At 36.6% G+C, this 20,724-nt stretch overlaps 2 protein-coding genes across 2 annotated transcripts in view; one reads left to right on the forward strand and one right to left on the reverse strand.

The window, feature by feature from the left end:
• The window catches only part of LOC131687348 (uncharacterized), a 96,509-nt gene that overhangs the window by 30,210 nt on the left and 45,575 nt on the right, over window positions 1-20,724 (reverse strand). Inside the window, exon 9 of the mRNA XM_058971426.1 lies at window positions 4,605-4,656. Coding sequence (XP_058827409.1) covers window positions 4,605-4,656 — 52 coding nt within the window. The remainder of the gene's footprint in view (window positions 1-4,604; window positions 4,657-20,724) is intronic.
• On the forward strand, window positions 7,329-8,604 carry LOC131693288 (probable chitinase 10). Its single transcript, XM_058980997.1, has one exon. The coding sequence runs from the start codon at window positions 7,346-7,348 to the stop codon at window positions 8,477-8,479; it is 1,134 nt and encodes a 377-aa protein (XP_058836980.1). The 5' UTR covers window positions 7,329-7,345; the 3' UTR covers window positions 8,480-8,604.

Raw genomic sequence — 20,724 nt, forward strand, 5'->3', positions numbered from 1 at the left:
CATTAATTTATTTTATTTAATGAGTACTCTGATCTCTCTTCAAATGTCGAATTTTATTTAATGTACTGTTTTCATTTTATGCATTTTATTCAATTTTCCCGTTTATGCATTTTATTCAGTTTTCATTTTAATAATCTGACTAATTTTCAGTTATTCTTTTTATTCATTTCTTCCAAATTATTACTTTGACACAAATTAATATTCTAATATTGATATTCTATTATTTTTAAAACTGTTTAAATTTAAAATAATTGAAATAAAGATTTTAATAGTTGAATTCATTTTATCCTTATCTTTTTTATCTTAGTTATTCTATTGCTTTTGAATATTTTAATCCTTTGATTGATTGTGTTAATTTTATCCTTATTTTTATGTATATTTTTTTATTTTTTTTTCTACTTTAGGTATTTATTTCATTTTTTTAATCCATTTATTTAATTATTTTCATACATTTTATTCGAATCATTCATTTCATTGATTTTATATATTTTGTTCTTTTTATGTTTTTTATTCATTTTATTTATTGTTCAAACCAGATTTTATTAACACCAACAATGCATAATTTTTTGTAAACCGCGGAAAAAGTTACGGAAAATCAAGTCTTTGTTGTTTCATTAATTTCAACCAGAATTACGAACTGCACTTTTCGCGCACTGCATATACACAAACAAATGAACGAATAAGACAAGGTACACTATATTTTTGAAGAAACCCTCAAATTTATCTTTTCACAAACTACTAAAAATTTGATGTAGTTCGATGCAATATAAAAATTGCATCCTCAAAAAATCCTCAAGTAGACAGTATTTGAAGAAGTTTTTTTAGTGGACCAGTTTACAGTTCCACTTACTTGGAGTTATTTATTCCGCTTCTCGTTTTTCGAGATATGATCCAGATCGATCTGAGGATAATAAGTTAGAAAATTAGCTTTCAGAAGGTTTTGGCAAATGAAAGTTTGTACACTGATAAGCGTTCAAAGTAGAGTATACGAGCCCTTATTTATCTCATAAGTCAGGATGTCACACTATTTTGATTGTAACTCGGCTTACAGTATAGATTGGATTGAGCTAAAACAGGTATCAGCAGCCTTACTTTGTTTCTAAGAAGCAGTAACATTCAAAATCTGGGTTGAAAAATGTAAAATACTATCGTTTGCGTTGCGTTGCGTTGCGTTGTGACGATGATTTAGGCGGATTGCACACTGACTTCATCATGTTTGACTGCTGATAATCTAATAAGAGTTGCTTAGGAAATGGTAAGTAGGAATTCATACCAATCCGACCCACATTAAAACCTCAACAGCATGATAGCCATCATTGCCGGCCGCCCCCATCTTCATCGTTCACGGGGAAGGATAAAGGATAAGGTAGACAGGAAGTGTTGATGCTCCACTTACTTAACGGAAGTACGACGATTCATCAGACTCTTCCATAGGTGTCGCGGAGTTGGTAGTTTGGAAGGGTATCAGCAAGCGATGCGACCTATAGCATATTTTATTAGGTAGTTGTTTAGTTAGTCTTCGAGTGCACGATGACTCGAAAAAGAAAGATCTTGTTTAGTTTTTGGTTCTTTTTAAACTCTGGACAGCCGGCTACCGAGAGTATCATATGTTCCCTAAACAAAAGCAATTTGAACTCCACACAGCCGACCGTAGGAGTATTGCCTAGGTAAGCTAATCTTATCTGCGTAATGGGCCGGATCACTATTTAATGAAACAGTATTTAGACGGAATTTGTTACTTCTTCTCTACGATATATTTGTTGGCTTGAAAACTACCGAGTGATAACACATTATACAGGCAAAGATAGCGCGAGATGTTATAAATCATGGAAAATATTTCTTATTTTCCATATCGCATTGTTTTTGGAATACAAAAACAAGTATACGAGCGATAATAACGAACACTGAAGGGAAATATAAAGGATTGTGAACCTGATGCCAGAGGTGGGAAAATACCGGTTGAGTACCGGTACGGTAAACCAAATTTTCACAAGTGTTTATGTTTCCTTTACATTGTGTGCGGTCTTATCGCTGGTTGTGTTTATACGAGACACGAAAACCAAACCGAGTTTCGTTTACACAGCACCATAGTTAGGTTTTGATTTTCGTTTACCGGTGCACGAGTATGGGAAGGAAACACGAGAATAACGAAACTAAACTTCGGTTGTGTTGTGCTTGTGTATTCGGGTTGATGTTTATCGGCTGTGCTAGTGTTGCTAGTATTTTTATTAAGAATTCTAAACAAATTTCTTTATAATATAAGGTATCTTTTCGGTAATTGAAAAAATGTCTTCAGACATATTTCTGTTCAAATAAATTATGTTCGTGGTCATGAATGGCGTTCCTTAACTCAATATTACGACATTTTCATAATGATTTATCATCAGGAAGTTTACAATATGGGTATGTTTGCAATATGGGTATGTTTGGTATGGGAAACACAGCCCAAGAATCGAAAGTAAAAGGAAATTTAATAGCCTCCGCTATTTTTATACCTATGATAGCAGATCAAAAGTTCAGATGACGGTATATTCAAGATATTCTGTCATCTAGAATCACGCGACATGGACATTTTAAATATAAGAAATATGTCAAAAGATCGCAAATTGATGCCTGCCGTCATTTAAAATCTGAAATGGCGAGCTATATTCAATACTACTGGTATTCAATAACGTTTTAATGGTAAAAATATCATGAAACAAGGGTATTTTTGATATCAAAAAGTTGTGTAGAGATTAAAAATTGTTATTCGTCGTCATTTTGCATCCCAATATGGTGTTATTTTCACGACGATTTAGCATTTAAAAGCATTTATATTTAAATAGGCATATATTTCCAAGGAAACGAAACTTGAATTGCGTCGTAAATTAGAAATTCAAAATGGAGGCCTATTCATGATGATTTAACAACTAGCATGGTTATATTGTGGACCAATATCCACATTAATGGTCGTTTGCATGTTTTGTTGTAATGAGACAGACAACTTTTTTAAAAACTTAATTGTTCTGCAGTAGATTTACATACACACATCGACTGGTATCGCCGGAAATATTTATTCCTTATTTTGCTATTCGTTAGTTGGTTGCTGTTCTCAATGAATTAAGTTTTTTTGTAATTGAATAATTTAGTGGTAGTTTTCTCTAAACTCGAATGTTCGCGACCAAACCTTCTAGATGTTTCAAAACGATGTACAGTAACAGCAAAAATAACAGAAATACGTATTACAGCACTCAGTAAATAAGAACCTAATCGTGAGTTTCCCCCCACTTGCATCTGAGTTGCTTACCATATGTAAATAACACACACCACACATACACGCAATTGCCTCTGTGCAAGGATAGATGTATCAATACGATACGCCGTAGCAGTAATAATAAGGATATATGTATACAAAAAGCGAGTGTGTGCTCGAGATTATTCGAGAATCGCCTAACCACTTTGAATGCATTGAGTGTTAATGTGAAGTTTCAAGTGATTCAAGTCATGTTTAATTGATTTAATTAATTTTATTGATTTCATTAATTTAATTGATTTTATTATTTTTGTTATTTTATTGACATCGCTGATTTCATTGTCTTCTTTAATTTCAATTTAAACAATTGTTGAACCAGCCATTTCGATATTACCCCATTGACTCTCAACAACTGATTGAACTCAATTCAGTTGTCTATTCGGCAGCACTGCAGACGAATTTACTGCTTCTTCTTTCAACCGAAGCACTGTGTACAGAAAAAAACCAGGCGCGGTTTTCTAAAGCCAAACCGAAACCGCTGCTGAGAATACATCAACACAAGTTGAAATTCGTACAAACATGTAAGCGGTGCTGAGTGGCTCGGTTTGGTTTTATAAACTGAGAGTCGGTGGAGGTTTTTCTTTCGTTTACCGTGTGAACGAAATCCAAACCGAATACGATGTGCATCACTCGTTTACACGTGTTGAGATTTTGAGAACAATACCAGTATATGTACGTACCGGTTGGTTTTCTTACCCACCTCTGCCTGATGCACGGGCTTGATAGCTGTAACGGAGCTTGAAATTAGGTTCATAAAAACAGACGCGGCAAATTTTCAATACGTATTGACCCGTGTTCATCGATACTAGTCAGATTAGTTGTATTGGGGCTAATTTCCGATCAACTATTAATTTTTACGGCAATGTTTTCTCGACTAGATCTGTTCGCACCCTCTCATTCTGCTACTATCGGCAGAAGGCTGATAGCACCCAGTCGTCGCCGGTCTAAGGACCAAATGTCATCAATAGACTTAGACTCGCGTGGAGGCATGAGATAGGAAACTTGTGAAAAAAAATTTATCCCACCATTGGACGACCTGTAAAATACTACCGTTTGAGCGGAACAAAAAGTCGAGAACATCGCATCCTTATTCAGCCTACCATTTGAAAGATAATTTCTCTCTGGACTACTTAGAAATAGGTGGTATGTTTCTTTTCGCTCGGGTGCTGTCAGTTCAATCGAAGATAGCGTTAAAACAGCAAGCACTCCGCGAGCGGATTGTATGGTTTTTCGAAACGGTCATGGTCATGGTGGCAACAAGTTTACGGTAGACAACTTTCAAGACGAAAAAGTACCCGTGAGTACAGTTTACCGGATCCTGGTATCCCTGAGCGTGGAAGGCCGGGAAGGCCGGCAGCGGCTGTCTGGCAAAGATAATGACGAAGAAGAAGAAGGAAACGTTGAAAAGCTGTTCGACAACAAAGACGGAACGAGTTTGCGTGACACCGGCCGAAAGTATCACTGCTCCCATACCTTGATGCATCAAACCCTCAAGATGGAGGATATCATCTGTTGAAAGATGACTTGGTTCCCCGAGTACACGGAGGGGCAGATAGCGATCGTGAAATCGCAGCGAATGACAGCTACTATTCCAGCGACAAGTCTGCCACACCCTCCGAAGTAAAATATAAGTTAGGGCATAAATTTCAAAAATAAAAGTTTATGCTGTACATCGCCATATCGGACAGAGTGATTTCAAAGCCGTGGGGTCTGGCCATCAATCAACGAGTGTACCAAGAGGAATGTCTTGAGAAAATTCTACTGCCATTCTTAAAGGAGCTTATTTATTCAGTTTATTCGAAGTGTTATTCGTGCAGGACTCGAAACTGTGCTTATCTCACATCTAGTTGCTTGCCAAGTTTGCGTGTGTTAGTCAAACTAATGATTGATGCAACAGTGATATGTGTAATAAATGTCTCATCTCACTGATAGGTGGATTCAATCGTTTTTTTCAAAGAATTCAGTATTTTTTATTGAAAACATACTGTTTATTCTTCAGAGAAACGACAATGAATATTGAAGAAGGGGCCCTGGTCAGCCGTACGACGCAACTTAGTCGCGATGCTCTCACAAGAGCGCTGGACGGCAATGTCGTCCATCTTCCGGATACGATTCCAGATCCTGGTAGTCAACTGCTTCGTATCCTTGGCCCGCCAATTATTTTTGTACACTAGGGCACTGAGGGAGCCGAAAAAATCCTCAATGGGATTGCACCGGGGTAAGTTGGTCGGGTTCCTTTTGTTGCACGTACGGTATCTTTTTCTGCTCAAGATACTCCAGCGTCTTCTTGGCGTCCGACCAGAAGACGTGCTTCCCATCCGCATGATGCTCCTTTACGAATGGCAATAGAATTTTCTCAAGACATTCCTCTTGGTACACTCGTTGATTGATGGCCAGACCCCACGGCTTTGAAATCCCTCTGTCCGATATGGCGATGTACAGCATAAACTTTTATTTTTGAAATTTATGCCTTAACTTATATTTTACTTCGGGGGGTGTGGCAGACTTGTCGCTGGAATAGTAGCTGTCATTTGCTGGAATGTTGGTCTTCGAAAGCGGAAAGTAACTTTCGTCGTCCTGCGGTAGTTCTTCATCATCCACCGGCACTGCGATTTCACGATCGCTATTTGCCCCTCCGTGTACTCGGGGAACCAAGTCATCTTTCAACAGATGATATCCTCCATCTTGAGGGTTTGGTGCATCAAGGTATGGGAGCAGTGATACTTTCGGCCGGCGTCACGCAAACTCGTTCCGTCTGTGTTGTCGAACAGCTTTTCAACGCTTCCTTCTTCTTCTTCGTCATTATCTTTGCCGGACAGCCGCTGCCGGCCTTCCACGCTCAGGGATACCACACACACATATATATATATATATATATATATATATATATATATATATATATATATATATATATATATATATATATATATATATATATATATATATATATATATATATATATATATATATATATATATATATATATATATATATATATATATATATATATATATATATATATATATATATATATATATATATATATATATATATATATATATATATATATATATATATATATATATATATATATATATATATATATATATATATATATATATATATATATATATATATATATATATATATATATATATATATATATATATATATATATATATATATAAACTTTTGTTCGTGCCTGAATCATGGTTAGGAATGGGAAAGGAGGGAGGAAATTCTGTAGCCTGGTTTGCTTGTATAATGTCCTTAAGAATACGAGCAATCACCATATTCAAACTGTAAGCAGCAGAACCACCATTTGTCACTTCCAGAGGTCATGGTAAAGGAGACAATTCACTTGAAAATATGGCGGCATACCAGGATAAAAGCGACTTCCAAAGAAGTTTGACGACTTATTTTCAATATCCTGTCAGGAATAAAAATCTATTGATATTTTTAAACAAATGTGACTTTCTGTAGTAATTGTGTTATCTAGAGAATTTGATTCTCTAATTCAAACTGGAATAACTAATGATTAGGAATACGCAGGTTCATTGCCTACCAATAACCTTGCAAGTACTTGAACTCAAAAAATACGTTTGGTTCTTCTTGTTACTGATAACGGTTGATCAAATAGTTGGAAGCGCAATCTTGAGTCAGTGTACAAAATTGGCAACAAATAGCGCCTATCACTTTCGGGAAACATGTTCATTCACTTAATAGATAAGGAGCATGGCGATCAATTGAAACAAATTTACAAGTGATGACGAACAATGTTAAACATGTGGCATTAACTCGATGAGCATTTTTGGCACGCTTTTTATCGTGAATATTAGAAGAGATGACGAGGGGTTGCCAAATTTATTTCATTCATTTTACGCTTTCAACAATTATTTGAACAGTGTACCCCTTGTTGTATATCACCTTTTCTCGTAAAGTAATACAGTATTAATGGCTCTTATCATTAACCGTATTTTGTCCAAATGGCATAAATAGGATTGATTTTTTTGTTTTTAACCAGTGAAACATTTACTGGTCATTCCGCATAGTATGAATAAATTCTCTGGGCTAGTTCTACTGTTTTTGTGTGCTGCAAACGCAGATAATTGCATTCCTGGTGAAACATGCCTGGAGGAGCGAACTTGTACCGCAGATATCCGATGTCCTAGATTTGACGACGGAAATTCTGCTGTGCTGGTACCTCATCCAGATTGCAGAAAATTTTTCAAATGTTCCAGTGGAAGAGCATGCGAGTACCAGTGTCCAGGGGTACTGCATTTCAATCCTGTGCAGCTAGCGTGCGATTGGCCTGATAAAGCCTGCTGTGATTCCAACCGGTCATGCAGCACTGAACAGTGTATTCCTGGGTTGACATGTCGGGTTAATGATGGAAACCACTTTATTAATCAAGACATTCCACCAATAGTCCATAACACTGAACAAAGAAACCAAACGGGTGCGTTTGGAAACAACGTTATAACATGCATCAATAATCATCGCTGTCCAATGAATGACGACCCCTACAATCCTGTTGTGTTGCAACATGCAAATTGTCAAAAGTTTTACAAATGCTCCAATGGGCAAGCCTGCGAACTGTCATGCCCACTTGGTTTTCATTTTAATGCGCAGACAGGAGGCTGTGACCATCCAAACAACGCTTGCTGCGATTCTTCTGCAAGCTGCACTGGTTCCTCTTCTATTTCTACCAAATGCCACATTGATTCACGTTGTCCTTTGTATGAAGACTCGATGAATCCAACACATTTGCAGCACTCTAACTGCAGCTTATTTTACAAGTGTGCCAATGGAAAAGCTTGCGAGTTATCCTGCCCACATGGACAACATTTCAGCAAGGCCCTTGATCGATGTGAATTTCCAAATGTCGCTTGTTGTGATACTACTGTACCATGCACTGCTACTCCATCGTTCGTACCAGTCATCAATCCACCTTCTTCAGAAACATGGACAGGACCTGGCAATCGTACCGCTTGCAAGCAAGATACCCGGTGTCACTCCGTGAACGGGCCTAGAAATTTATTGCTTCGGCATGAAAATTGTACCAAATTTTATCAGTGTTTTAGTGGCTATGCTTGCGAATTTGTATGCCCTCCTGGACTTCACTTCGATGAAAGACGACAAGTTTGCCAGTGGACGCAGAATTCAACTTGCAATGCTGCTGCGTAATCAGAAAAACGGAATGACACCATATAAATAACATCTAATTGTATTATTGTTGAATTTATTACTAGACTATTATATAATCATCTCGAAAATGTATGTATTCGTTTATTTAATAACATTTGCAATTATCGTATATATGCATATTTCAAGGATTTTCTAGATTTATTATGTACCCAAATATAGTATATATAAATTGCACCCGAACAGGAGTTGCATGATTTTGATTTATATTTGTATTTGTATTTGGCATGACTTGTTAATCATCTAAACTATACATACTTAACCTAGTTACAATGGACGATGCCGAAACTGTCCAGAATTAATGAAGAAGCCGAATATTTTACGCATCGCAGAAATCGACGCATCGCTAAAATCGGGTTGTTAACAGAATTGTTAGTTTCGAAAGCGAAGAAGGCGAGTTGTTGCGTAGAGGTTTGTTTGTGCTAGGAAATTTTTTTTATTTTGATTATAGAGGTTTTAACCTTAGGGTCATTCGTCTCTTTGTCGGGTTAGAGAAATCTCTTTAGAAAAACCTCTAACCCAATGTGCGGGGTTGGGAATTGAACCCAGGTGAGATGCGTACACGGCAATCGATTTATCAACTACGCTATCTCCACTTCCCTGCTAGGAGATAGGGAACACCGTGACATTTTATATCAGAGGCTTGCGGAGAGAAAAACAGGAAAACTAGCAACCATGAACGTAAACTGGCATCACGGAAGTTCTCATAACCTTGGCATGGACTTCCTCTTGTACTTCCCCTCTCAAAGGCCACATACAGGTTTTGCTTCACTTTTTGATAGCCCGTTTGGCTGCAATTTTTGACACTTCGCTAGTCCGTGTAAAGTGTGTGTAAGTTTGACGTAATATAGATGGGACCATGATATCTGAGACAGCCGGAGTCTGTATGAATTATGATGGTTCTGAAAAGAACATTTGTCATAAGCGTTGATGTTGATGCTTTTTGAAATTCGTCTTATGTGTGTATCGGTGTGTAATATGTATGCAGATTGACAACCAATGCAGAGTACATTTTTCAATGAATGGTAATGGAACAGACATTCAAACACATTCTGTAGATTGTTATGTGCTAGCTATGCTACCAGCAATGGTTTCAGGTAAACAACTGATTACTCGACAGGAGAAAGAATCGTGTATACAGTGACACAATTTCATTTTCGTACACCGCTGTGCGGAAAGCTTATATGCATTTTACAAGTAAAAAATTAATTTGCGAGACATTTTATTTATGTAGACATTTTATTTCTAAGCTCATTCTCATTATAAACCGGATAGTTTCGTATTTTTATCCAAATACCTAATCTAATCAAATAAGCTGCGGGGTCCGCAGCGGAGAATCCACAACATTTAAACAATTATAAATTTACTCTAAACGTTTTTTGCACGCCTTATGCTTTAGGTTCTTCTCCTGATCGAAATTCCAAAATCCATCATTTTTAGTAAAAGTACCATTTTACGGAAGCTTTGCTTTGAAATTTATTTTAAGATATTCATATTAAAATACGCATTCTGATGCATCATTCCATCAATTAAGACCAAATTTCTAGCACTTCTAGCGGACATATAATACCCCATACAATAACTATACCGACCTTGCGCTTAGCTGCTGTTATAAGACTATTACGTACGGGTCTGATGTCACTCAAAACAACAATCATTTGAGTCAAAGATAATGAATATGAACTCGTAGACAAAGTTTACAATCTTTCCAATATTCCGATAAAATGTGTCTATGTTGTTTAGTAAATAAAAAATCAATTCTTTGTGCTTCTCATTGATGAACAGCTTCTTGCTCAGAACACAAGCGTTGTAATTGTCCGTTCTCCGTACATTACGAGCCGTACCAGAGCAGACTTATACTTAAATGCTATGATTCAATTTATTTACTATGTATATAAAGTTAATTACTCGATTTTCCCATTTTTTTTAATTAAAAATCGTTTATCTCTCATCGTAAATTTTTTACGGTTCAACTTTTTCGCAATATTTGCTCTGCGTTTTGCCACATCAAAGTTTTTAACGACATGTTAAATAGTTGGACGCAACCTTCAAACAATTTCAAAGATTTTATTAAGTGATTTAGCTTCATTTGGTGAGTAATAATTAGTTTCCGTCCCATAATGGCAGTTAGTTTACTTTTCTAACCCACTACGTTAATTTGAGGGAATTTCTTAAACTAGTGTTGAGGAAACCATGCCAAAGAACACTTTTCTGTAGTCATAAAATCTATTTTTCTAAGCAAAACAAAAAAAAATAACAGATAACAGGTCTTAAATTACAAATTAATTGACTTTTCAAAAGTGTACGAATATGAAATTGTGCCATTTTTACACCAAGTAATAATTTTTTTATGTGTAGTGTACGGAAACTTGCACACATTAGATTACAAATGATGAGAGATTGACAGATAATGATTCTAGTACCACATTTACAAAACAATACCTATATTAAATAGCTCCTCATAAAAGTTTTAGCCTTCGCCTTGAAAGGTTGTGTTTGCTGATTGGTTGTAGCAACCAAGGCTGTGCAAGCCGTGAATAGGCTGGAAGTTTGTGTGCCGTGTCAGTGTTGGCTGCGAGAGCGGTCGTTTGGTGGTGGTACCACATCATAAGCGAGAGCCGGCGCTTGCGACGGAGTGAGACAGAGCTGCATCTGGTTGGTGAAGCGTCTTGCTTCATCATCACTTATTCATCTGCGCTAGTGCATATACGGGCTTTTGTGTATTTGTGTACCTAGCCACGCTGCGTAGTAAGGAAATACCCCTGGACCCACAGGTAAACAGCGGCTCCATCTTGGTAGTGGTAGTTGCGCTGTGTTCAACCCGAGCGTGTGACAGAGGGAGACAATGTGAAACTGCAACTCTTCGAAGGACAGGTAGATTTTTAGTATAATTTTGCTAGTGTTAGCATTTAATCAACTTATTGTGTATGGTAGGCGAGATGGAGGATTGTGAGATGGAATCCTCCATTCCACAAGAGCAAAATTCTTCTGATCCCCCTCCCTCAACTCCCACTAGAATAAAATTATTCCCTCAAGGGTCTTCTGGACCTTGGCAAGTTTTCTTCAGGCGGAAAGGAAAGCCATTAAACCTTGTGCAAATTGCACGGGATCTGACTTCACGATTTTCTGCTGTAACAGATATCGTGAAAGTAAATAAAGACAAACTTCGAGTTAGCATTGATAACATTAGACAAGCTAACGAGAAAGTAGCCAGCGAACTCTTCAAGCGTGAGTATAAAGTCTATATACTTTCGCGCGATATAGAATGCGATGGAGTCATCTCCGAACCCAGCCTCGCTGTCGAGGATATACTTAAGCATGGTGTTAGTTGTTTCAAGAACACCCTGCTTAATAAAGTAAAAATACTCGATTGTAAGCACTTGAAGAAGAGAAAAAAGTTTACCGATCATCATATTCATTTCGTGTAACTTTCGCTGGGTCTGCTTTGCCTAGCCATATTCTTATTAATAAAATTCGTCTCCCCGTTCGCCTTTTCATCCCTCATGTGATGAATTGCCTCAATTGTAAACAGCTTGGCCACACAGCCACTTACTGTTCCAATAAGGTACGATGTGGCAAATGTGGGGGGCCTCACCAAGAGGATACATGCAACAAAAACTTAGAAAAATGTTTACATTGCGGAGAAAATTCACACGAGCTCCTTGAATGTCCCATATATAAATTGCGGGAGGATAAAATTAAACGATCCTTGAAGGAGAGGTCTAAGCGCTCTTATGCAGAAATACTGAAAAATGCTACTCCTGAACCCATGGTCTCAGAGAACAGATACGCTATTCTATTGCCGAAAGAGTCTGACTCTGACGAAGCGTCCGAAGGTATATCATTTGTTTTACCTAGAGGATCCAGGAAAAGAAAACAATCCTCTTTTCCCAAACTGCCAAGCAAGGGCCTTAAAATTTCTCCTCCAATAAGTAAATTGCGGCCTAAGCTAAAGAATTCCGATGCAATACCGAAACCAGTCCCTCCCGGTTTTGGTAATGTACAATCCAAACAGAACACCATTACTGGAAATAATAAAACTTCAACTTCCTCCGAGCCTCAACCGGGGATAGGTTTATTGAAATTTTCTGAAATTGTTGATTGGATTTTCAAAGCATTCAATATTTCTGAACCACTAAAGAGTATACTTTCAGCGTTCCTCCCAACAATTAGAACATTTTTAGAGCAGCTCATTGCTCAATGGCCCATCCTTGCAGCGATTGTATCTTTCGATGGATAATTCACCTCCTTCAGTGAAAGATTCCATCACTGTTTTACAGTGGAATTGCAGAAGTATCATACCTAAAATTGATTCCTTAAAAATTTTGCTGCATAATTTGAAATGCGATGCTTTTGCTTTATGTGAAACATGGCTTACCTCAAACATTAATTTCAACTTGAATGATTTCAGCATTATTCGCCTAGACCGAGACACCCCGTATGGGGGAGTGCTTCTAGAAATTAATAAGTGCTATTCTTTCTATAGAATTAACATCCCCTTGTTTGCGGGCATTGAGGCTGTAGCTGTCCAAACGAACATTAAAGGCAAAGACATGTCTATCGCTTCTATATATATACCTCCCAAAGCTCAAATTGGACAACGTCAGATTTTTGAGGTAGTGGAATCCATGGCTGTTCCGCGGCTGATACTGGGAGACTTCAAGTCGCACGGAGTATTGTGGGGTTCCCTCTTCAATGACAATCGATCCTCTTTGATATACAATGTTTGTTACGAGCTCAATATGGCAGTTCTAAACACAGGCGAAATAACATGCATCCCCAGACCACCCGCACGACCAAGTGCATTAGATCTATCTCTATGCTCGACATCAATTCGGTTAGATTGTACGTGGAAGGTTGTACCTGATCCTCACGGTAGCGATCATTTGCCAGTCGTTATTTCAATTAACAGTGAATTAGGCCTCACGAATTCAATCAATGTTCCTTATGACTTGACACGAAATATTGATTGGAAAAAATACCAATCTTTAATTTCCACTTCTTTTGTTTCGACGGAAGAGCTACCACCTACCGAAGAATATGAATTTCTAGCGGGTTTGATTATTGAAGCAGCAGAACAAGCCCAAACGAAATGCAATCCTGGCATGACAATGAATAGCCGGCCTCCTAATCCCTGGTGGGACAAAGAGTGCTCGGATGCATATGAAGCTAAACAAGTTGCCTACAAAGAAATTATGAAACGGAAAGGGTGTACACGTGCGAACATTGAAAATTATTCGATTTTGCAAAACAAATTTGACAGTCTCCGTCGTGCCAAAAAGTCTAGTTATTGGAGACCCTTTGTTGATGGCTTGTCAAGAGAAACATCAATGAGTACTCTTTGGAACATAGCCAGAAGAATGAAGATTCGGAACGTAACTAATGAAAACGAAGATTTTTCGAATCGCTGGATATTTAATTTTGCCAAGAAAGTTTGTCCAGATTCTGCTCCTGCGCAGAAAATCATTCGCGATGCTCTCACAAGTAACGATTCCATAGATTCACCTTTGACAATGATGGAATTTTCGATTGCACTCCCCTCATGCAACAATAATGCTCCGGGTCCAGACAGAATTAAATTCAACTTGGTGAAGAATCTGCCTGACCTAGCAAAAAGACACTTGTTGAATTTATTCAATAAGCTTCTTGAGCAGAACATTGTCTCGCACGAATGGAGACAAGTGAGAGTTATCGCCATTCCAAAAACCGGGAAAACTCGTATCGAACGATTGCAATGTTATCCTGCATCAGAAAATTGTTGGAAAAAATTATCCTACGACGTCTCGACAATTGGGTTGAGGCGAACGGCTTGCTATCAGATACCCAGTTTGGTTTTCGGAGGGGAAAGGGAACGAATGATTTCCTGGCGCTACTTTCGTCAGAAATCCAACTAGCTTACGCAAAAAAAGAACAAATGGCGTCTGTGTTCTTAGACATAAAAGGAGCATTCGACTCTGTTTCCATTGATGTTCTCTCAGAGAAACTACATGAATGTGGTCTTTCACCAATATTAAATAATTGTTTGCACAACTTATTGTCAGAAAAGCACATGCATTTTTCATATGGCGATTTGGAAACATTCAGAATAAGTTACATTGGCCTCCCACAAGGTTCTTGTTTAAGCCCCCTTCTCTTTTTACGTGAATGACATTGATAATTGTATTGTCAGCCCGTGCACTCTAACACTGATAATATAAATTCGTAAATATAATGAAATCGATCATACAATACACGAATTCATTCGTCGTTTTCTGCAACGAAGTATTTTCGTGCATTCTAAATAGTAGGTTTCGTTCATTTCATGAACAAGAATGGCCGCTTGGTGAACGAAATCTTTCGTAAATTTTACACGTTTAATGTGTACTGCACGAATGTTATCGTTGATAACGACATTATTTTTCGTGAATGAAACGAAATGTTTTGTTTATTTTAATAAACGTGTGTGTATATTACGAACGATTTCGTTGGTTGCACGAATTAATTTCGTTTATCTTAGAAAAGTGTTCGTATTTATTATCCTCTTATTGTTTTCAGTCGATGTTTTGGGATCGATGTTTGAGAACATAGATTTCTTTTATTTAAAAAAAATCGATATGGCCAAATCTATTTTATTGTGGTAGGAAGAAATGGCCGCTTGATGAACGAAAGTTTTCGTAAATTTTACTTATTTAGTTTACATTTCACGAATGTAATCGTTGATAACGACATTATTTTTCGTGAACGAAACGAAATGTTTCGTGTATTTTAATAAACGTTTATGTATATGATGAACGATTTCGTTGGTGGCACGATTTCGTTTCGTTCATCTTGGGAAAGTTTTCTTATTCATTAGCATATTATTTTTTCAATCGATATTTTAGGATCGATGTTTCACAACAACGATTTTTTCAACTAATTAAAAGGATCGATCTGGCAAAATCGATTTTAATTCAACCTACTCCCTTCTATGACTAAAAACTAAGGACTAAAAAGATTGTGGTGTGAAGTAATGGCCGCTTGATGAACGAAAATTTTCGTAAATTTTACATATTTAGTGTACAGTATATGAATGTTATTGTTGAAAACGGCATTATTTTTCGGGAATGAAACGAAATGTTTCGTTTATTTTAATAAACAGTTGTGTAAATTACAAACGATTTCGTTGGTCGCACGGATTCATTTTGTACATCTTAGAAAAGTTTTCGTATTATTAGCCTCTTATTGTTTTCAGTCAATCATTTGGGATCGATGTTTGACAACATCGATTTTTTTTAATAAAGAAAAAATCGATGTGGCCAAATCGATTTTACTGTGGTACGAAGAAATGGCCGCTTGAAAAACGAAAATTTTCGTGAATTTTACTTATTTAGGTTTCATTGCACGAATGTAATCGTTGATAACGACATTATTTTTCGTGAACGAAACGAAATGTTTCGTGTATTTTAATAAACGTTTATGTATATTACAAACGATTTGCAACATTCGATGTTTTAGGATCAATGTTTGACAGCACCGCTTTTTTATTAATTAAAAAGATCGATTTGGCAAATTCGACTCCATTTCAACCTGCTCATAATTATTGAGTACAAGAAAGATTGTGATGTGAAGAAATAGACGCTTGATGAACAAAACTTTTACTTATCTAGTGTACATGGCACGAATGATAACGACATTATTTTTCGTGAATGAAATGAAATCATTCGTTTATTTCAATAAATGTTTGTGTATATTACGAACGACTTCGTTGGTCGCACGAATTCATTTTGTTCATCTTAGAAAAGTTTTGTATTTATTATCTTCTTATTTTTTCATTCGATCTTTTGGGATCGATGCTTGACTACACCGATTTTTTTTAGTTAAAGAACAGATCTGGCAAAACCGATTTTATTGTGATATGAAGAAATGGTCGCTTGATGAACAAAAGTTTTCGTGAATTTTACTTATTTAGTGTACATTGCACGAATGTTGTCGTTGAAAACGACATTAATTTTCGTGAAGGAAACGAAATGTTTTGTTTATTTTAATAAACGTCTATGTATATTACGAACAATCCTGTTGGTCGCACGAATTCATTTCGTTCATCTAAGAGAAGTTTTCGTATTTAATAGCATATTCTTTTGACATTGCTCCGGCAGAGAAAAACTCAAAATTATTCATACAAAACCATCGATTTGCGATGGCTCAACTGAATCCGTACTGCTGCAGATTCTGGATCAACCAGAAGTGGAAGAGGTTTAGAAAATCTTCCTGAAACCGGCAGACACGGATACGGCTACTAAATAGTCAGACCGAGACCGTCGTGATCATCAACAATTATATGACGTATAGCAACAATGACTCCATATTGAAGCTCTGTTGACGAAGACGGTTCGACGAATGTTGCTCGTAAATATTATAAAGATGTAGCAGCGAACAATTCGTTTGCCGAACGAAGCTGTTTCGTAATAAGCCAACGATAGTCGTTTCGTGGTTTTCACGAAAAACTCGTAATAAAAAATATATGTGTTTCAATAGAAATACGAACGAGTCATTATATGTACGAAAAATTCGCATATTTTATGAAAATTATCTGCACCAAACTAATGCATAGCGATTTACGAATATATTCTATCAGTGAAGGCAACTTGCAGATGATGGCCTGGTTTCTGTTACAGGACCAAAAGCCATAAATTTACAACAACCACTGCAAGATAGTTTGGATAATTTATCAAGTTGGGCTTTGAAGCTAGGCATCGATTTCTCTACGAAGAAAACAGAGTTGGTTGTTTTTTCAAGGAAGCGTGATCCAGCTCAGCTTCAGCTTCAGTTGGTTGGTAGCATAGCTTATAAAAATTGATATCCCTGTGTGAACTTGAAAGAAAACAAAATTCAATTCATGCCCACTGCGATGAATAAAATTTTTGGTTCGTTTCCCTCGTCATTCGTTCTCCCGACGCAGCGCATACAAGTTCGGACATGCTCTGTTTCAGAAGCAAAATGAATTTTGTTTTTATGGTAGCTCTGAGAGGGATAATTGAGCAAAAGTGCACCAGATATGGATTAGGCAATTAATTTATGCTCGAAAATGTAGGAGATGCTAACTTCTACCTTCAAACTGTCCACATATTAACAAATGAATGCTTTGGTTGGTGAACGAATTTAGGGGAGACTGAGGAGACTTGATCCCCTTTTTTATTTTTCAATCCTACTCCGTGGAATGATAAAAAATTATGTATTTTTTGTAGTTTTATATTGTTTCTAGGGTTGACTGATAATCATAAAAAAATTTCATAGAAATATTATACTGGACATGAGCTATGAGCATTTTTGGAAAACAACAAAAAAATGAAAATTCTTTGATTAGTGGAGACTCGATCCCTAATTTGGGGACACTTGATTATTTTTTGAAAACGTGTTTAAAAGAGCATTTAGGGTAATAAGCCTATTTTTGCCCTGTTTCTATTATCATCCTACCCATCGGAAGCCTTTGGTTAGAGCAGCGTCTGCCAGCTTTGCTCAACACTGAGCCAAAAAATCACATATATTTCACGTAAAAAAGCACATAAATGTTAAAAAGTACTAATCATATTAGATTCATGTGCAGCAATTAACATTCATACCTACAATTATGACTTTCAAATAACGTACCAATGACTCTCAAGTATACAATACATACATTCTATGTGATTGTCACATACTTCAAGTGTTATATGTAAAGCACGTGAGTATTATGTGAATGTACGATGTGAAAAAAAGTAAACAGATTCAATATGGCGTATTACCAGCGCAAGGTATCCGAGTTACAGCCGGAGGTTCTTCAATATTTTAGTAAAGGTATTTAAATGAAAATTAATTCTATTTTATATACATTAAGAACAATGCCATTAAAATGTAATTACATTTCAGAATCTGCGAATTTTATTGGAATGAAAATTTCGCTGATTTCATCAACAAAATTGGAATCGATGATGGAAACAATATGCAGCGATTCTATTTCGGAATTGTTATATACCATTATAAGTAGCTCAAGTAAATATACGCATTTCAAATAAATAAAATTTCTTCATATTTATTCTACATCCTCCACTCTTCTTAAACACATAAGAAAAGCATTTGAATGCTATATGAAATGCAACTAAAATCGACTGAAACTCATATAAAAATAATACGGATTTCATCTAGAAAGCATGTGACATTCCGATGGAAAGCATCTGAATTTAACTTAACATATAGGTGCAGTCGACGATGATTCTAATGTGATTGAAAATAAAAATTTTTAGGTGTGAAACATGTAATATTTACGTGAAAAGTGTTATGGAAAATATTTATATGTTTTTGCATATGATAAGTAAAGGATAATTTTTTTGAGTGAACGCATTGGCTCAAATGGTGTTGCGATAATTGGGGTACTCGATTAGAGTTTTTGCTGCGCTCAAACAGAAGATTTGCATCATTCTCAAGACAATTTTGTTATTATATTGGCTCTTAATAAGAGGCGAATGACATTAAGGTTAAAACCTCCATAATCGGAATTAAAAATTGCTCCTAATAACAAAGCAAAGAAGCTGAAATAATAAAATTAATAATGAAATAATGTGGTACCCTTCCTAATAGGGCAAAAATAGGTACCTAGCCCCATTCAATGTTATAAATGTATTGTGGTATTGATTAAATTGTTGTGATTAGATATTACTACTTTTATTACCACATATTACGCATCTCTCACCAGATTTTTATTACGAATTCCCCAAATCTCTGTGCAATTATTCGAAAGCTGTCGTTATTATGGTTGAGGAACGTCAAATGTGGGATGCATGGTTGCTACGTATACTGTAGTAAAGAATTACAGTTATTGTTTGTGGCACTAAAAACTGGATTCTAACAGCACTGCGCACTTACTATTCTTCTATTAAATTCTTCTCATAGACTGGTTAGTTCGACTGGTCTGTCTATGAAAGTACCATCTGTATCACTTGAAATACATGTGTTTTGACAGCTCGCAGTTTTCAGTAGTAGTTTGATCACTCGCACTTTGAAAGTGCGAAGTCCAGGTTGGTGGGAAGTGCGCAATAAGTTTTTGTATGATAAAGCGTTCATTTTTGACAGTTTTTTTGTTATTTTATGGCAACAATGACTTCAATTATTCTGGTGTGAATTTGGTTATTTTCAGTGGTGTGTATGAAGCATGGCGAAGGGGATCAAATCTCCACGAATTTGAAGGGATCAAGTGAACCCATAGCATCTATTTCTGCAAACTTTAGTACAAATATAGTTGAACAAAAAAATCAGCTCAATCATAACGTATTCATATAATTGACATCCTCCTATAATTCTGTATGCAAAAGTATAGTATGTAGTGGGTGACTTTATCAATTGTATAAAAGTTTGAAAATCGATCTCTTTCAAGCTTGTAGAACCTACCTCTGTTTACACAGCCGAACTAGCAGCAGTTCACTATAGTCTGGAAATCATTGATACTTTACTCCCGAGCCATTATTTCATCCTCACAGATAACCTCAGCACAATTAAGGCACTACGCTCTTTAAAGCTTGATAATCACGCTCCGTTCTTTTTGAAGAAGATACGAGAATACTTAACTAAATTAACAAATAAATCTTATCCAATTACCTTAGTGTGGATTCCCGCTCATTGCTCCATACCGGGTGATGAGAGAGCAGATAATTTAGCCAAAATAGGGGCACTGGACGGTGACATCTATGAAAGACCTTTTGCCTGCTCGTCAGAGGACACTCACTAGTTGGCAAACATCATGGGACAATGGAAATCTGGGACGGTGGTTGCACTCAATTATCCCTAAAGTATCAACGAAGGCATGGTTCAAAGGGTTGGAGGTAACTCGAAGCTTCATTCGTGTGATGTCTAGCCTCATGCCCAACCATTATACGTTGAATGCGCATCTCCGCCGTATTGGGATCGCAGAAGATAATCAATTTGCTTGCGGAGAGGGTTACGAAGACATTGAACATGTTGTTTGGTCTTGCACTGAATATCGTGAAGCCAGATCCCAATTAATAGACTTTTTACGAGCCAGAAGAAAACCACCCTATGTTCCTGTTCGTGATATCCTCGCTTTACGAGATCTTACATACATGGGCCATATTTATCATTTCCTGAAAACAATAAATATTCAAATATAATTATCCCCACAATGTTCCTAGTTTTTTTCCTTGCTACCCACAAACAATTTAGATTTCTTCGTAGTTAGTTAAGTTAGATAAAACTATATAAATAAAGAAAAGAAAATAAAC

The sequence above is a fragment of the Topomyia yanbarensis genome, chromosome 3 (assembly GCF_030247195.1).
Source record: "Topomyia yanbarensis strain Yona2022 chromosome 3, ASM3024719v1, whole genome shotgun sequence".
Classification (NCBI taxonomy): domain Eukaryota; kingdom Metazoa; phylum Arthropoda; class Insecta; order Diptera; family Culicidae; genus Topomyia; species Topomyia yanbarensis.

Excerpts from the sequence above, each read along its gene's own strand:
- LOC131693288 (XM_058980997.1), top strand. The coding sequence starts at position 7,346 with ATGAATAAATTCTCTGGGCTAGTTCTACTGTTTTTGTGTGCTGCAAAC.